Here is a 19086-nt window from a genome sequence, read left to right as displayed (position 1 = left end):
TGTCTCCTATCACTAAGCCAGTTCTGTACCATCTTGCCAGCTCACCCCTGATAGAGTTATGAAGTTGAAGGCATGAACTGTAATTGTAAGAGAGAATGCTGTTCTGAACTGAAAGTATAACAGAGCAAAGATGAGTGGGAAAACGGAGGACTGGGAAGCTTTTAAAGAACAACAGAGGATTACTAAGAAGGAAATACGCAGAGAAAAAATGAGGTACGAAGGTAAACTGGCCAAAAATATAAAGGAGGATAGTAAAAGCTTTTTTAGGTATGTGAAAGGCAAAAAAATAGTTAAGACTAAAATTGGGCCCTTGAAGACAGAAACAGGGGAATATATTATGGGGAACAAAGAAATGGCAGAAGAATTGAATTGGTACTTCAGATCTGTGTTCACTGGGGAAGACACAAGCAATCTCCCAGAGGTAACAGTGGCTGAAGGACCTGAACTTAAGGGAATTTATATTTGCCAGGAATTGGTGTTGGAGAGACTGTTAGGTTGGAAGGCTGATAAGTTCCCGGGGCCTGATGGTCTACATCCCAGGGTACTGAAGGAGATTAGATTAGATTAGATTACTTACAGTGTGGAAACAGGCCCTTCGGCCCAACAAGTCCACACCGCCCCGCCGAAGCGTAACCCACCCATACCCCTACATCTACATCTACCCCTTACCTAACACTACGGGCAATTTAGCATGGCCAATTCACCTGACCTGCACATCTTTGGAATGTGAGAGGAAACCGGAGCACCCGGAGGAAACCCACGCAGACACGGGGAGAACGTGCAAACTCCACACAGTCAGTCGCCTGAGGCGGGAATTGAACCCGGGTCTCAGGCGCTGTGAGGCAGCAGTGCTAACCACTGTGCCACCGTGCCGCCCACAAGAGGTCACTCGAGAAATCGTGGATGCGTTGGTGATTATTTTCCAGAGTTCAATAGATTCGGGATCAGTTCCTGCGGATTGGAGGGTGGCTAATTTTGTACCACTTTTTAAGAAAGGTGGGAGAGAGAAAACAGGGAATTATAGACCAGTTAGTCTGACCTCAGTGGTGGGAAAGATGCTGGAGTCCATTATAAAGGATGAAATTACGGCACATCTGGATAGTAGTAACAGGATAGGTCAGAGTCAGCATGGATTTATGAAGGGGAAATCATGCTTGATTAATCTTCTGGACTTTTTTGAGGATGTAACTCTGAAGAAGGACGAGGGAGATCCAGTAGATGTAATGTACCTGGACTTTCAGAAAGCTTTTGATAAAGTCCCACATAGGAGGTTAGTGAGCAAAATTAGGGCGCATGGTATTGGGGGCAAAATACTAACTTGGATTGAAAGTTGGTTGGCTGATAGGAAACAAAGAGTAGTGATAAATGGCTCCATTTCGGAATGGCAGGCAGTGACCAGTGGGGTACCGCAGGGATCAGTGCTGGGACCGCAGTTTTTTACAATATATGTTAATGATATAGAAGATGGTATTAGTAATAACATTAGCAAATTTGCTGATGATACTAAGCTGGGTGGCAGGGTGAAATGTGAGGAGGATGTTAGATTACAGGGTGACCTGGGCAGGTTAGGTGAGTGGTCAGATGCATGGCAGATGCAGTTTAATGTGGATAAATGTATGGTTATCCACTTTGGTGGCAAGAACAGGAAGGTAGATTACTACCTAAATGGAATCAATTTAGGTAAAGGGGCAGTACAGAGAGATCTGGGTGTTCTTGTACATCAGTCAATGAAGGTAAGCATGCAGGTACAGCAGGTAGTGAAGAAGGCTAATAGCATGCTGGCCTTCATAACAAGAGGGATTGAGTATAGAAGCAAAGAGGTTCTTCTGCAGCTGTACAGGGCCCTGATGAGACCACACCTGGAGTACGGTGTACAGTTCTGGTCTCCAAATTTGAGGAAAGACATTCTGGCTATTGAGGGAGTGCAGCGTAGGTTCACGAGGTCAATTCCTGGAATGGCGGGACTACCTTACGCTGAAAGACTGGAGCGACTGGGCTTGTATACCCTTGAGTTTAGAAGATGGAGAGGGGATCTGATTGAGACATATAAGATTATTAAAGGATTGGACACTCTGGAGGCAGGAAACATGTTTCCGCTGATGGGTGAGTCCTGAACCAGAGGACACATCTTAAAAATACGGGGTAGACCATTTAGGACAGAGATGAGGAGAAACTTCTTCACCCAGAGAGTGGTGGCTGTGTGGAATGCTCTGCACCAGAGGGCAGTGAAGGCCCAGTCTCTGGATTCATTTAAGAAAGAGTTGGATAGAGCTCTTAACGATAGTGGAATCAAGGGTTATGGAGATAAGGCAGGAACAGGATACTGATTAAGGATGATCAGCCATGATCATATTGAATGGTGGTGCAGGCTCAAAGGGCAGAATGGCCAACTCCTGCACCTATTGTCTATTGTATATTGTCTATTATCAGAGGATGGGGTCACTGGTGAACAGGCAGGTACTGCTTGCAGACAGTCTGTGAGGAAGGATAGACAGTTGATAGAGCAAAGTTTCAGTCAGTGTGATGGGTTGAAGTATGTCTATTTTAACACAAGAAGTATTGAGAATGAGGGTGATGAACTTAGAGCATGGATCAGTATTTGGAGCTACGATGTTGTGCCATTACGGAGACTTGGATATCCCAGGGGCAGGAATGTTTGTTGAATTTTCTGGGTTTAGATGTTTTAAAAGGAATGGGGGGGGGGGGGAGGTAAAGGAGGTGGAGGAGAGGCATTGCTCATCAGGGATAGTATCACAGCTGCAGAAAGGGAGATCATCGAGGAGGGTTTGAACACAGACTCGGTATGGGTGGAAGTCAGAAACAGGAAAGGAGCAGTCACTTTATTGGGAGCTTTCTACAAACCACCAGGTAGCAACAGAAACACAGAGGAGCAGATTGGAGGCAGGTTTTGGAAAGATGCAGAAGTAACAGGATTGTTGTCATGGGTGACTTCAACTTCCCCAATATTGATTAGAAGCTCCTTAGTGCTGATGGACTGAATGGAGCTGATTTTGTGAGGTGTGTCCAGGAAGGATTCCTGACTCAATATGTAGATAGGCCAACTAGAGGGGAGGCCGTATTGGATTTGGTGCTGGGCAATGAACCAGATTAGGTGTCAGATCTCAGTGGGGGAGCATTTTGGTGATAGTGGTCACAACTCCCTGACCTTTACTATACTCATGGAGAGGGATAGGAGCAGACAGTTTGGGAAAATAGTTAATTGGGGGAGGGGGGAATTACAATGCTATTAGGCAGGAACTGTTGAGCTTCAATTAGGAACAGATGTTCTCAGGGAAATGCACAACAGAAATGTGGAGGATGTTTAGGAAACATTTGCTGCGAATGCTTGGTAGAACATAGAACATCGAACAATCCAGCACAGAACAGGCCCTTTGGCCCTCGATGTTGCACCGACCTGTGAACTATTCTCAGCTCGTCCCCCTACACTATCCCATCATCATCCATGAGCTTATCTAAGGATTGTTTAAATCTCCCTAATGTGGCTGAGTTGACTACATTAGCAGGTAGGGCATTCCACGCCCTTACCAGTCTCTGAGTAATGAACCTGCCTCTGACATCTGTCTTAAATCTATCACTCCCCAATTTGTAGCTATGCCCCCTCGTACACGCTGACGTCATCATCCTAGGAGAAAGACTTTCACTGCCTACCCTATCTCATCCTCTGATCATCTTGTGTATCTCGATCAAACCCCTTCTTAGCCTTCTTCTCTCCGATGAGAACAGACCCAAGTCTCTCAGCCTTGGTCTAATTTTATTGCTAGGCTGTTTAACAAAGTCATGGATAGTTTCGGCATACAGCACTTTAAATCAAGTTCACACCTTCCTGAAACCCAGGCAGCTTTGGAAAGGTGGTATCAGACCCTGAAGACCATGTTAAGGGCGTACTGTCAGGATTACCCGAATGATTGGGATAATGGTATCTCATTCATATTGTTTACCATGAGAGGAATCTACTCTGTCTAAGGGGGAGATTATAAATGGATTAAAGTTAGAATTAGTGGTGTTATAAGTTGATGATTTATAACTGTTTGCCTATACCTAGAGTTTAATTGCTTGTAATAAATAGTATTCTTGTTCTTGATCTGATGCTTTCTCTCTGTCTGGGTCTTGGGTCTGCTGGAAAATAGTTTTAGCGTGTTGTTTTTTGATCAGAGCAGACTCAATGGATTGAAGGGTGTTTTCTGTGCTGTAGATTTCCGTGACTCTATGAAAATCAGGTAAATTGGCATCTTTGTTGACACTGAGAAAACCTTTAAGTTTTGTAACAACTCAACAAATAGTGCGGTTTGATTTTCCACACATTACCACAGTGAGGATTGACACTCTGCTGTTTGTGACCATGGATACAGGCTGACAGTTTGTGTTGCTGAGAAAGTTAGTTCTCACCTTTACATTGTTTCTTGTACAAGGCTTCAACCAAGACAAGCTCCAGTTTTTCCAACAACTCAGCGTGCTCTAGTTCCCCGTTCACCCTCACCAGAATCTTCTGTTTCACCTCGAACCACTTCTCCAACTTGGGCCAATGGTCAAGAAAGCCCGTGAGTCTGTGAAAGGAGCCATGGGGGAGTCACATTTACATCATAACCCAGCTACCCGCCCACCCCGAGCCCACCCCACCCCGAGCCCACCTCACCCCGAGCCCACCTCACAGTCACAGTAACACAGTCAGGGACTCACCAGATCCTGACTTCAGTCATCAACCCTGTGGGGTCACAGGGGTCATGGCTCACTTTGGTTCATTCACTGATGGAGGTTGGGGAGAATCACTGGATATTCATGTACCAGGATTATTTGGCTGACGTTTCTTCACCAGGCCAGTCTCACAACAGCTGCAGTTCACTGGTAGTTAGGAGTCAGGAACAGGAGGAGGCCATTCAGCTTCTCAAGCCTGTTCCACCATTCAACGAGATCATGGCTGATCTATGGCCTAACTCCATATACCTGTCTTTTGCCTATATCCCTTAATATCTTTGTTGAACAAACCAACTCTCTCAGATTTAACATTAACAACTGATCCTTCATTCACTGCCAGTTGTGGGAGAGTTCCAAACTTTTCTCAGTCATTCTGTGTCAAAGTGCTTCCTAATATCTCTCCTGAATGGCCTGATCTACATTCCCAGACTATGCCCTCTCGATCTAGAATGCCCAACCAATGGATATAGTTTATCTTTATCTACTCTGTCTTTTCTTGTTAATATCTTGATGATTTTTATCAGACCACCCCTTAACTTTCTGAATTCTGGAGAAAACAGGTCTAATTTGTATAATCTCCCCTCATTACTTAGCCCTTGAAGTCCAGGTATCATTGTTGTAAACCACATTGTACTCTCTCCAAGGCCAACATATCCCTCCTAAGGTGTGGTGCCCAAATCTGCTCTCAGTACTCAAAGTTGAATTTAACCAGGATTTTATATAACTGCAGAATAATGTCTGCATCCTTAAACCCCAGTCCTTGAGATGTAAAGGCCAGCATTTAATTAGCTGGTGTGATTATTTTCTGCACCTGTTTATGTCAGTTTAAACATCTGTGCACCTGAACACCCCCAAGCCTCTTTGGGTATCCACTGTATTTATCTTAATACCATCTAGAAAGTACCTTGATCTATCTTTTTTTATGTATAAACTGAATAACCTCTCGCTTCCTTACATCGGACTTCATCTGCCACAGTTTTACTCATTCATTTAGTTTGTCAATATCCCTTTGTAACTTTATGCTATCATCTACACTATGCCACCAACTTTGTCATCAACAAATTTAGATATATAGCTTTCTACGGCACTATCCAAGCTGTTAATAGATGAGGTGAATAACTGAGGCCCTAACACAGATCCCTGTACGACACCAATGGTCGCATCCTGCCAATGTGAACACCCACCCATTATTCCTCCTTTCTGTCACCTGCCACTCACAATTTCCCAGCCATGTCAGTAATTTGTCCTCAATTCCATGGACTATTACCTCCCTTCTGTGAGACTTTATCAAATTATTTTTGGAAATCCATATAAACACCACCCATTAAACATTCCCCTGTCCACAACCTTAGTCACCATTTTAAACATTTGAGAGAAGTTTGTCAGGTATGATCTAGCTGCCATGAATCTCTGCTGTCTCTCCCTGAATAACTGAAAATCTGCAAGGTTTGATTACCCCCATCCTTGATTCCTATAAGTGTCCCACTACAGAGATTAGTTCATTCTCCTGAGACAGGGGGGACTGCAGGTTCCTGCATTGCAGGCTGACTGTATGGAAAGGGCTCAATGTTGAGTCACTCACTGGCAACAGGGGTCATGGTAGGGTCACTTATTAAGGCCAGTGGTAATTGTGGGGTCCCTCATCAAGCCAGAGCTCCCTGTGGGTCACTCACTGAGTCCAATGGGCCCCTCACTGAGGCCGAGGGTCACTCTGGGCCCCTCACTGAGGCTGAGAGTCACTATGGGCCCCTCACTGAGGCCGAGGGTCACTCTGGGCCCCTCACTGAGGCCAAGGGTCACGATGGAGGATGAACAGAGGCCTTAGTTCATTGTCAGGAATTCCCTGGGGGCAGGTATCAAGGCAGGAGGTCAGGGGTGACAATGGGTTCACTCACCGGGGTACCAGTTGCTCTTGTTCATGGCTGCTGCTTTCTGTAACAGCCAGATTGCTTTGGCTGCTCTGCTGCATGCTGCCTGATCTCAGGGTCTCACTCCCAGAGACCGAACTAACTGAGGGAAAGAAAGATAACACTGCCTGAGTCAATGTCCAAACTACAGAGACTGCAATTTGCAACTAGCAACACATTCACTTATCAATCTTTTAAGAAATAATTAACTGTGGAAGCTCTCCATTGCTCTATATGCCCCAGGGTCTCCCTCACTGTGCTCTCTATCCCCATCTTTCTATCCCAGACTTTCGATCCCTGTCTCTCTATCCCAGTCTCTATCCTAGTCTCTAAGCCAGTCCCTCCAGCCCAGTCCCCCTTATCCCAGTTTCTCTATCCTGGTCTCTGTTCCCAGTCTCTATTCCAGATTCTCTCTCCCAGACTAGGAGAAAGTGAGGACTGCAGATACTGAAGATTAGAGCTGCACTTCTCTATCCCAGACTCTCTCTTCCAGTCTCTCTAACCCAGTCCCTATCCCAGTCTCTGTATCCCAGTCTCTCTCTATATCCCAGTCTCTATCCCAGTCACCCGATCCTAGTCTCTCTCTCTCTCTATCCCAGACTCTTTATCCCAGTCCCTTTATCCCAGTCTCTGTTCCCAGTCTCTATCCCAGTCTCTCTCTATATCCCAGACTTTATCCCAGTCTCTGTATCCCAGTCTCTGTCCCTATCCCAGACTTTATCCCAGTCTCTCTCCCTATCCCAGTCTCTCTATCCCAGTCCCTCTATCCCAGTCTCTCTTTCTATCGCAGACTCCATTCCATACTCTGTATCCCAGTCTCTCTATCCCAGTGTCCCTATCCCAGTCTCCCTCCTTATCCCAGACTCTATCCCAGTCTCTCTCTATATCCCAGTCTCTATCCCAGTCACCCGATGCCAGTCTCCCTATCCCAGTCTCTTTCTCTATCCCAGTCTCTTTATCCCAGTCTCTCTGTCCCAGTCCCTTTATCCCAGTCTCTGTTCCCAGTCTCTATCCCAGTCTCTCTCTATATCCCAGACTTTATCCCAGTCTCTGTATCCCAGTCTCTGTCCCTATCCCAGACTTCATCCCAGTCCCTCTATCCCAATCTCTCTTTCTATCGCAGACTCTATTCCATACTCTGTATCCCAGTCTCTCTATGTAAAAACAATGACTGCAGATGCTGGAAACCAGATTCTGGATTAGTGGTGCTGGAAGAGCACAGCAGTTCAGGCAGCATCCGAGGAGCTTCGAAATCGATGTTTCAGGCAAAAGCCCTTCATTCCTGATGAAGTGCTTTTGCCCGAAACGTCGACTTCGAAGCTACTTGGATGCTGCCTGAACTGCTGTGCTCTTCCAGCACCACTAATCCAGAATCCCAGTCTCTCTAACCCAGTGTCCCTATCCCAGTCTCTCTCCTTATCCCAGACTCTATCCCAGTCTCTCTAACCCAGTCTCTATCGCAATCTCTCTCTATATCCCAGTCTCTATCCCAGTCCCCCGATCCCAGTCTCCCTATCCCAGACCGTCTGTCCCAGTCTCCCTATCCCAGACTCTGTTCCCAGTCTCTCCCTCACCATGCAGTGTATACGAACGGTTGCAGTGTCAGTTGTTTGTGGAGCCTGCCTTACTTGTACTCTCGGAATGTCGAGCCAGGACAGTGTTGTCGGAAACATCCAGCAGGATGGCAATGTCCAGAGCGGGCTGTGGAGGGGGAGGGTCTTTGGGAGCTTTCGGGTCAAAGACCAGGCTGGTCTTGGACTTCTTGGTGTGACTTGCTGCTTTGTCAGGGTCAACCCCAGTCAGCCACTTCTCCAGCAGTTTGGCTTGGTGAACAGTCACTGGAAAACCATCCAGAATCCAGCCACAATCCACCGGCAGAGTGCTGCAAGAAAACCAGGAGGCCAGGTGATGTTACTGCTGAAAGGTCAGTGCACAGTCAGTCAATGGAAGCTCACACGTTTATCACAGGATAGTTTAATGAAACTGGACTCCCCACAAGGAACACTCATCAATTTATTACAGAAACATGAAAAGCTCATGCAAAGTAAAACTTGGGGAACCTGCAAGTTTTCCATTTTAGCCTTTTACTCCACAGACCCAATAATGGAACAGGACACCAGACACCTGCAATGATGCTACTTACCGTATACTCTCAACAATAATCTCCACCAGCAACTCATCTGGAACACTGCTCCCTTTCCTCAGAAACTTGGAGGCTCTTGCTCCCAACTCAGCCCTGATACTCGGCTGAAAGTAAAATAGACAGTCAATGTACACAATCACAACCAAACGGGAGAGGGAAAAAGGGCAAAACCCAGTCACAGCATGTAAATCACTGACCCTCACTGTGGTACAGTCCCACACACACTGACCCTCACTGGGGTACAGTCCCACACACACTTACTCTCACTGGGGTACAGTCCCACACACACTGACTCTCACTGGGGTACAGTCCCACACACACTGACCCTCACTGGGGTACAGTCCCACACACACTGACCCTCACTGGGGTACAGTCCCACACACACTGACTCTCACTGGGGTACAGTCCCACACACACTGACCCTCACTGGGGTACAGTCCCACACACACTGACCCTCACTGGGGTACAGTCCCACACACACTGACCCTCACTGGGGTACAGTCCCCCACACACTGACCCTCACTGGGGTACAGTCCCACACACACTGACCCTCACTGGGGTACAGTCCCTCACACACTGACTCTCACTGGGGTACAGTCCCCCACACACTGACCCTCACTGGGGTACAGTCCCACACACACTGACCCTCACTGGGGTACAGTCCCACACACACTGACCCTCACTGGGGTACAGTCCCACACACACTGACCCTCACTGGGGTACAGTCCCACACACACTGACCCTCACTGGGGTACAGTCCCTCACACACTGACTCTCACTGGGGTACAGTCCCCCACACACTGACCCTCACTGGGGTACAGTCCCACACACACTGACCCTCACTGGGGTACAGTCCCACACACACTGACCCTCACTGGGGTACAGTCCCACACACACTGACCCTCACTGGGGTACAGTCCCACACACACTGACCCTCACTGGGGTACAGTCCCACACACACTGACTCTCACTGGGGTACAGTCCCACACACACTGACCCTCACTGGGGTACAGTCCCACACACACTGACCCTCACTGGGGTACAGTCCCACACACACTGACCCTCACTGGGGTACAGTCCCACACACACTGACCCTCACTGGGGTACAGTCCCACACACACTGACCCTCACTGGGGTACAGTCCCACACACACTGACACTCACTGGGGTACAGTCCCACACACTGACTCTCACTGGGGTACAGTCCCACACACACTGACCCTCACTGGGGTACAGTCCCACACACTGACTCTCACTGGGGTACAGTCCCACACACACTGACCCTCACTGGGGTACAGTCCCACACACTGACTCTCACTGGGGTACAGTCCCACACACACTGACCCTCACTGGGGTACAGTCCCACACACTGACTCTCACTGGGGTACAGTCCCACACACACTGACCCTCACTGGGGTACAGTCCCACACACACTGACCCTCACTGGGGTACAGTCCCACACACACTGACCCTCACTGGGGTACAGTCCCACACACACTGACCCTCACTGGGGTACAGTCCCACACACACTGACCCTCACTGGGGTACAGTCCCACACACACTGACCCTCACTGGGGTACAGTCCCACACACACTGACCCTCACTGGGGTACAGTCCCACACACACTGACCCTCACTGGGGTACAGTCCCACACACACTGACTCTCACTGGGGTACAGTCCACACACACTGACCCTCACTGGGGTACAGTGCCCCCACACACTGACCCTCACTGGGGTACAGTCCCACACACACTGACCCTCACTGGGGTACAGTCCCACACACACTGACCCTCACTGGGGTACAGTCCACACACACTGACCCTCACTGTGGTACAGTCCCACACACACTGACTCTCACTGGGGTACAGTCCCACACACACTGACTCTCACTGGGGTACAGTCCCACACACACTGACTCTCACTGGGGTACAGTCCACACACACTGACCCTCACTGGGGTACAGTGCCCCCACACACTGACCCTCACTGGGGTACACTCCCACACACACTGACCCTCACTGGAGTACACTCCCACACACACTGACCCTCACTGGGGTACAGTCCCACACACACACTGACTCTCACTGGGGTAGAGTCCCACACACACTGACTCTCACTGGGGTAGAGTCCCACACACACTGACTCTCACTGGGGTACAGTCCCACACACACTGACTCTCACTGGGGTACAGTGCCCCCACACATTGACCCTCACTGGGGTACACTCCCACACACACTGACCCTCACTGGGGTACAGTCCCCCATACACTGACCCTCACTGGGGTACAGTCCCACACACACTGACTCTCACTGGGGTACAGTCCCACACACACTGACTCTCACTGGTGTACAGTCCCCCACACACTGACTCTCACTGGGGTACAGTCCCACACACACTGACTCTCACTGGGGTACAGTCCCACACACACTGACCCTCACTGGGGTACAGTCCCCCATACACTGACCCTCACTGGGGTACACTCCCACACACACTGACTCTCACTGGGGTACAGTCCCACACAGATTGACTCTCACTGGGGTACAGTCCCACACAGATTGACTCTCACTGGGCTATGGTCCCACATACTGAGATACGCAATGTGCAGAGTTAGAGCAGGCAGTGGGATGTTGTAGATCTCCGAGGGACTGAAGGTCTTGGATGCATTTATGGCAATGCAAGAAGTATAACAGGTATGTTAGATGAACTATGTGCATGGATTACTGCATGGAATTAGGATGCAGTTGCCATAACAGAGGTGAAAGGAGGGACAGTCTTGGCATATTAACATTCCAGGATATCACTGTTTTCAGATGAATTGGCCATGCTAAATTACCCACAGCGTTAGGTGAAGGGGTAAATACTGGGTGGGAGGAGATATAGTCCAGGTAGTTATGGGAGTCTGTGGGTTTGTAGTAAATGTCCATCTGGAGACTGTCACCGGAGATGGGAAAGGGGAGGGAGATGTCCAAGATGGACCAAGTGAATTTGGACCAAGGGTGGGGTGGAAGTTGTGTACGAAGTCGATGAACTGCACCAGTCCAGTCCAGTTCAGTCTGGGAACAGGATAGAGAGAGAGAGAGAGAGAGAGAGTTAATTCCCCATCTAACACCTTGCTCTCCAAGAAATTAGGAAACATTCTCTATCAAAGGGGCCTTTTCATATGAAAAAAGAAAGAAGATGATCCAGCGAGATGTTCAGCCAGAAGACAGACAGACACAGAGGACAACAGCGGCTGTGTAGTTTTGAAATTAAGTTGATGCAATTTTAATAAGTCTCTCATTGGAACAGCATGTTGTTCCAGAGTTGGAGGCAAGTAATAAGCAGTTAAGAGAAAGGGGGAGCTGAGAGTTGTGAATAGTTGTTATATAGACAATAGGTGCAGGAGTAGACCATTCGGCCCTTCGAGCCAGCACCACCATTCATTATGATCATGGCTGATCATCCTTAATCAGTATCCTGTTCCTGCCTTATCTCCATAACCCTTGATTCCACAATCCTTGAGAGCTCTACCCAACTCTTTCTTAAAAGTATCCAGAAACTTGGCCTCCACTGCCCTCTGGGGCAGAGCATTCCTTACACCCACCACTCTCTGGGTGAAGAAGTTTCTCCTCAACTCTGTTCTGCAGTGGGTGGCATAGTGGCACAGTGGTTAGCACTGCTGCCTCACATCACCAGAGACCCGGGTTCAATTCCTGTCTCGGGCAACTGTCTATGTGAAGTTTGTACATTCTCCCTGTGTCTGTGTGGGTTTCCTCCCACAGTCCAAAGATGTGCAGGTCAGATCCACGATTTCTCGAGCCACCTCCTTCAGTACCCTGGGATGTAGACCATCAGGCCCCGGGGGCTTATCAACCTTCAGACCTAACAGTCTCTCCAACACCATTTCCTGCTTAATATACATTCCCTTAAGTTCAGGTCCTTCAGCCACTATTACATCTGGGAGATTGCTTGTGTCTTCCCCAGTGAACACAGATCTGAAGTACCAATTCAATTCTTCTGCCATTTCTTTGTTCCCTGTAATATATTCCCCTGTTTCTGTCTTCAAGGGCCCAATTTTAGTCTTAACCATTTTTTTGCCTTTCACATACCTAAAAAGCTTTTACTATCCTCCTTTATGTTTTTGGCCAGTTTACCTTCGTACCTCATTTTTTCTCTGCGTATTTCCTTCTTAGTAATCCTCTGTTGTTCTTTAAAAGCTTCCCAGTCCTCCGTTTTCCCACTTATCTTTGCTATGTTATACTTTTTCCCTTTTGTCTTTATATGGTCGTTAACGTCCCTCGTCAGCCACGGCCACCCATGTCTCCTCCTATGATCTTTCTTCCTTTTTGGAATGAACTGATCCTGCATCTTCTGCATTATACACAGAAATATCTGCCATTGTTTCTCCACGGTCATCCCTGCTAAGGTATTGAACCATTGAACTTTGGCCAGCTCCTCTCTCATAGCTCCATATTTCCCTTTGTTTAACTGCAATACTGACACTTCCAATTCTACCTGCTTCCTCTCAAATTGCAGATTAAAGCGTGTGATATTATGGTCACTACCTCCTAATGGCTTCTTCACTTCGAGGTCCCTGACCAATTCTGGTTCATTACACAACACCAGATCCAGAATTGCCTTCTCCCTGGTAGACTCCAGCACCAGCTGTTCTAAGAATCCATCTCGGAGGAACTCCACAAAGTCTCTTTCTTGAGGTCCAATACCATCCTGATTCTCCCAGTCTACCTGCATGTTGAAATCCCCCATAACAACTGTAATAACATCTTTGCGACAGGCCAAATTCAGCTCCTGATTCAACTTACACCCTACATCCAGACTACTGTTTGGGGGCCTGTAGATGACTACCAAGAGGGTCTTTTTACCCTTAGAATTTCTCAGCTCTATCCACACTGACTCTACATCCCCTGACTCTAGGTCCCCCCGCGCAAGGGACTGAATATCATCCCTTACCAACAAGGCCACCCCACCCCCTCTGCCCGTCAGTCTGTCCTTACGATAGCACGTGTAGCCTTGAATATTCATTTCCCAGGCCCTGTCCACTTGAAGCCACGTCTCAGTTATCCCCACAATATCGTATCTGCCAATTTCCAACTGAGCCTCAAGCTCATCCATCTTATTTCTAATGCTTCGTACATTCATATATAATATTTTTAATTTGTTACCCCCCTCACCCTTCCTACTTCACTTGACCATACTGTATGATCCCTTCTTGAGTTTGCTGCTCCGTTGATTCTGTTGTCTGTCTTACCTTCTCTTATTCTCACTCTCCCCTTAACTTCCTCCTTGAATTTCCTGTTTGTCCCCTGTGTTGCAGTAGCAAACCTGCCTGCCAGAATGCTGGTCCCTAACCTATTAAGGTGCAACCCGTTCCTCTTGTATAATTTATGTTTACCACAAAACATACCCCAGTGATCCAAGAATTTAAATCCTTGCTTCCTGCACCAGTTCCCCAGCCACACATTCAATTCCGTTATCGCCCTGTTCTTGTTCTCTCCAGCCAAAGGAACTGGAAGCAAACGGGAGATAACCCCTCTGGAAGTCCTGCTTTTCAGCCTTCTTCCTAGATCTCTGAGGTCCTGCTATAGAATGTCCCTCCTCCTCTTCCCGAATCATTTGTTCTGACATGCATCACCACCTCTGGATCTTCACCTTCACCCTTGGGGATTCCCTGCTCTCTGTCGGTGATGTCCTAGATCCTGGCACCAGGAAGGCAACACACGATCCTCAAATCCCGCCTGTTGCTGCAGACACCCCTTTCAGTCCCTCTCGCTATGGAGTGCCCAATTACCACGGTTCTGCATGATGTCGGACTCCCCAGCTCTGCCTCCACGCCAATGTTTGATTGGCAGCCCTGTCCACCTCTCGGACTGCCAGTGTCGTCAGGTCTTGATAGTTTCCAAGAGAGTCAACCTGTTCACGAGAGGTAGTTCCCCGGGGTCTCTTGTACTTGAATCATCTCTTCCTTCCTCATCGTCATCTCTCAGATGAGCCTGAGGTCATCGAGTTCTTTCTTCAGTGCTACAACATTCTCCTTCAGTAACTGAAGGTGTACACACTTTCACAGCTATTTACTGTTCACTTTTAATGTTAGAAAACAAACAAATGTTATTTTCTTTACATTGTGGAATTTAGGAGTTCTCTGTCACTCATAGTTTAACAGATTGTGAGGTGAGGTGATCTTTTCAGGCTGTTTGGTTGAATGAACAGAGGGGTTCACCTACATGTCCTAACAATACATTCAAAGAAAGAGAGTAGCAAGTGAAAGAGTAGCATCACTCAGGGACAAAGGAGGGAGGTTATGCATGGAGCCAGAGGAGGTGGGAGAGATCCTTTAATGAGGACTTTGCATTAGTATTCACCAAGGTGAAGAACATCACTGATGTTGAGGTCAGGGATGAATCATAGAGTCATAGAGATGTACAGCATGGAAACAGACCATTCGGTCCAACCCGTCCATGCTGACCAGATATCCCAACCCAATCTAGTCCCACCTGCCAGTAACCGGCCCATGTCCCTCCAAACCCTTCCTATTCATATACCCATCCAAATGCCTCTTAAATGTTGTAATTGTACCAGCCTCCACCACATCCTCTGGCAGCTCATTCCATACACGTATCACCCTCTGTGTGAAAAAGTTGCCCCTTAGGTCTCTTTTATATCTTTCCCCCCCCTCTTACCCTAAACCTATGCCCTCTAGTTCTGGACTCCCCCACCCCAGGGAAAAGACTTTGTCTATTTATCCTATCCATGGCCCTCATGATTTTATAAACCTCTTTAATATCACCCCTCAGTCTCCGACACTCCAGGGAAAACAGCCCCAGCCTGTTCAGCCTCTCCCTGTAGCTCAATAAAGGAAAGCATAGGGGGCAGCACGGTGGCTCAGTGGTTAGCACTGCTGCCTCATAGTGCCAGGGTCCCAGGTTCGGTTCCTGCCTTGGGTGACTGTCTGTGGAGTTTGCACATTCTCCCCGTGTCTGCAGGGGTTTCCCTCGGGTGCTCCGGTTTCCTCCCACAGTCCAGATATATGCAGGTCAGGGTGAATTGGCCAGGCTAAATTGCCCGTAGTGTAGGTGCATTGGTCGGAGGGGAATGGGTCTGGGTGGGTTGCTCTTTGAAGGGTCGGTGTGGACTGGTTGGGCTGAAGTGCCTCTTTCCACACTGTAAGGAATCTAATCTAATCATACTAAATGCCTTCTTCACTAACCTATCTACCTGCAATTCCACTTTCAAGGAGCTATGAACCTGCATCAGCCAGGCTGAGATTGTTTAAGGAAGGAAGCAGAGATAATCCAGGGAATTAAAGGCTGGTGAACCTGATGGCTATGGTCGGGAAGCTCTTGGAGAAGGTACTGAGGGACAAGATATATGCCGCTTTAGAAGAAAATAGACTAGTTAGTGACAGGCAGCATGCTTTTTTATAGGGAAAGTCATGTTTCGCCAACGAGATGGAAGTTTTTGAAGAGATGACAAGAATTATTGATGAGGGAAGGGCAGATTGGTACAAAAATTAACATCACATAGGATTTGGGCTGGGCTGGCTAGATGGATACAAATCTGTCTTGGTCACAGAAGACAGAGGGTACAGTGCAGTTTGCGTCTGTCTGGGCTCTTGTCTGGAGAGGCAGGTTGTTGGGGGAGACAAGGTACCAGCCTGATCAGATTACAGGAGGTGTTGCAGTATGTTCAGACTGTCTATGAGGCTCTCACCTGAAGCTTGATCTTGCTGGGGAGAGTTGCCTCTGATCCAGCTGACTCCTGAACATCCACCTGTGGTGACGACTCTGAAAGACACCAAGATAAATTGCTGACACCAAGACCCACTCTCATATCACTATTTCTACTCTCACAAAGAAACAGTGAGAGTGACCGTCAGGAATATTTACTATTCAGGACAGTGTCCCTGGAGTCAGAGAGCCTCAGAAATAGTGACCCTTGGAAGAAAAGACCCTCAGGGACAGTGACCTTCAGAGACAGTGACCTTCAGGGACAGTGACCCTTGGGGACAGTGACCCTCAGGGACAGTGACCCTCAGGGATAGTGACCCTCAGGGATAGTGACCCTCAGGGACAGTGACCCTCAGCGACAGCGACTCTCAGGGACAGTGACCCTCATGGACAGTGACCCTCAGGGACAGTGACCCTCAGGGACAGTGACCCTCAGGGATAGTGACCCTCAGGGACAGTGACCCTCAGGGATAGTGACCCTCAGGGATAGTGATCCTCGGAGACAGTGATCCTCGGAGACAGTGACCCTCAGGGACAGTGATCCTCGGAGACAGTGACCCTCAGGGACAGTGATCCTCGGAGACAGTGACCCTCAGGGATAGTGACCCTCAGGGACAGAGGACATCACGCCTGTGATGTGCTTTTCTATTTTCTCACACACCAGCACCACCGTGGTCCCACCAATGTCCATGTGATCCACCTACCAGTTTCAGCAAGTGTCTTGCTACTTTTTGAAGTGAGTTCAATCAGACCAGTCAGTCGCTCTTTTGATGCATTCTTGGTGGGATCAGTGGAGAGCTCCTTGCTGGAACTTTCCTGTGTACTTCCTGCAGTTTCCTGGCCTTCCGAAATGACAAAACTTGCATGGTCCAATGTTTCTGGGTCAGAGCTCACCTGAAAAATATCATCATGGTCATATCTCCCAGCCGGAGGATGGAGCCTGAGTCAGTGAGAGGGACAGTGATGAGGAGAAGGAAAAAAGGGGAAGAGGGGGGAGGGTGACAGGGAGGGGAGGGGAGGGGAGGACAGGGTAAGGGGAACGAGAGAGGATGTGGGAAGTTCTGGGCCAAGGAGATGAGGTGGAATGGTGTATGGGTGGAGTTGGGAAATATGGATCAGGAGCAGAGAGCAGGAAGTGAAGTCAGTGCCGGGGACTTTCTGGTTATAATGGAACTGATCAGAATGTGAGTAGGTGAGAGCCAGACGAGAGCAGAGCAGAATTGGAGGGGGACAATGGTGTCAGACAGACCCACATGGTCAAGGAGGGAATTGACCTTTGTCATAGTCACACAGGATTACATGGTAAGGAATATGTTTTAGATAAAAGTATTATTGGAACGTAATATCATGGTTTAAAGATTAGATTACTTACAGTGTGGAAACAGGCCCTTTGGTCCAACAAGTCCACACCGACCCAGACCCATTCCCCAACATTTACCCCTTCACCTAATACTACAGACAATTTAGCATGGCCATTCCACCCTGACCTGCACATCTTTGGACTGTGGGAGGAAACCAGAGCACCCGGAGGAAACCCACGCAGACACAGGGAGAATGTGCAAACTCCACACAGTCAGTCACCTGAGGCTGGAATTGAACCCGGGTCTCTGGCGCTGAGAGGCAGCAGTGCTAACCACTGTGCCACCGTGCCGCCCACTTTTCTTTCCAGTCCATACTGACCATGTTTCCTAAACTAAACTAGTCCCACCTGCCTGTGTTTGGCCATCCCTCCAAATCTTTCCTATTCATGTACCTATCAAAATGTCTTTTAAATGTTGTAACTGTGTCTGCATCCATCACTTCTTCTGGCAGTTCATTCCACACATGAAACACTCTGCATAAAAAAGTTGTCCCTCGTGTTCTTTTTAAATCTTTCTCCTCTATCACCTTAAAAATATGCCTCCTCCAGCGTATCTATTAACAATGCTGAGGGAGGCGGGAGAGGAAATAGCTGGGGCCCTGACAGATATCTTTGTGGCACCCTTAAATACAGGTGAGGTGCTGGAGGACTGGAAGGTTGTTCATGTTGTCCCCCTGTACAGGAAGGGTAGTAGGGATATACCGGGTAACTACAAACCAGTGAGACTGACATCACTGGAGAGGGTACTGAGGGATGGGATCTATTTATATTTAGAAAAGAATGGGCTTAGTTTTGTGCAGGGGAGATTGTGCCTTATCAACTTAATAGAGTGCTTTGAGGAAGCGACCAAGTTGTTAGATGAAGGAAGGGCTGTTGATGTCATATACAGGGACTTTAGTAAGGTGTTTGATAAGGTTGCCCATGTTAGATTAATGGAGATAGTGAAGTCACATGGTGTGCAGGGTGCTCTAGCTAAGTGGATAAAGAACTGGTTGAGCAACAGGAGACAGAGAGTAGTAGTTGAAGGGAGTTTCTCGAAATGGAGAAAGGTGACCAGTGGTGTTTCGCAGGGATCAGTGTTGGGGCCACTGTTGTTTGTGATATACATAAATGATCTGGAAGAGGGCACTGATGGTATGATCAGCAAGTTTGCAGATGACACGAAGATTGGTGGAACAGCAGAAAGCATAGGGGACTGTCAGAGAATACAGGAGGATATAGATAGACTGAGAGTTGGGCG

At 48.1% G+C, this 19086-nt stretch overlaps 1 protein-coding gene across 3 annotated transcripts in view; it reads right to left on the bottom strand.

Annotated features, from left to right (window-relative positions):
- The window catches only part of spef2 (sperm flagellar 2), a 714991-nt gene that overhangs the window by 585852 nt on the left and 110053 nt on the right, over positions 1–19086 (bottom strand). For all 3 annotated transcript variants that reach the window (XM_072592835.1, XM_072592845.1, XM_072592854.1), the window contains exons 13-18: positions 17191–17380; positions 16470–16543; positions 8764–8867; positions 8249–8502; positions 6609–6723; positions 4408–4565 (exon numbers count right to left, since the gene is read on the bottom strand). In XM_072592835.1, the coding sequence (XP_072448936.1) occupies positions 4408–4565; positions 6609–6723; positions 8249–8502; positions 8764–8867; positions 16470–16543; positions 17191–17380 (895 nt within the window). The remainder of the gene's footprint in view (positions 1–4407; positions 4566–6608; positions 6724–8248; positions 8503–8763; positions 8868–16469; positions 16544–17190; positions 17381–19086) is intronic.

Source organism: Chiloscyllium punctatum, chromosome 2 (assembly GCF_047496795.1).
Source record: "Chiloscyllium punctatum isolate Juve2018m chromosome 2, sChiPun1.3, whole genome shotgun sequence".
NCBI lineage: Eukaryota > Metazoa > Chordata > Chondrichthyes > Orectolobiformes > Hemiscylliidae > Chiloscyllium > Chiloscyllium punctatum.
This window is presented reverse-complemented; position numbering and strand designations above follow the sequence as displayed.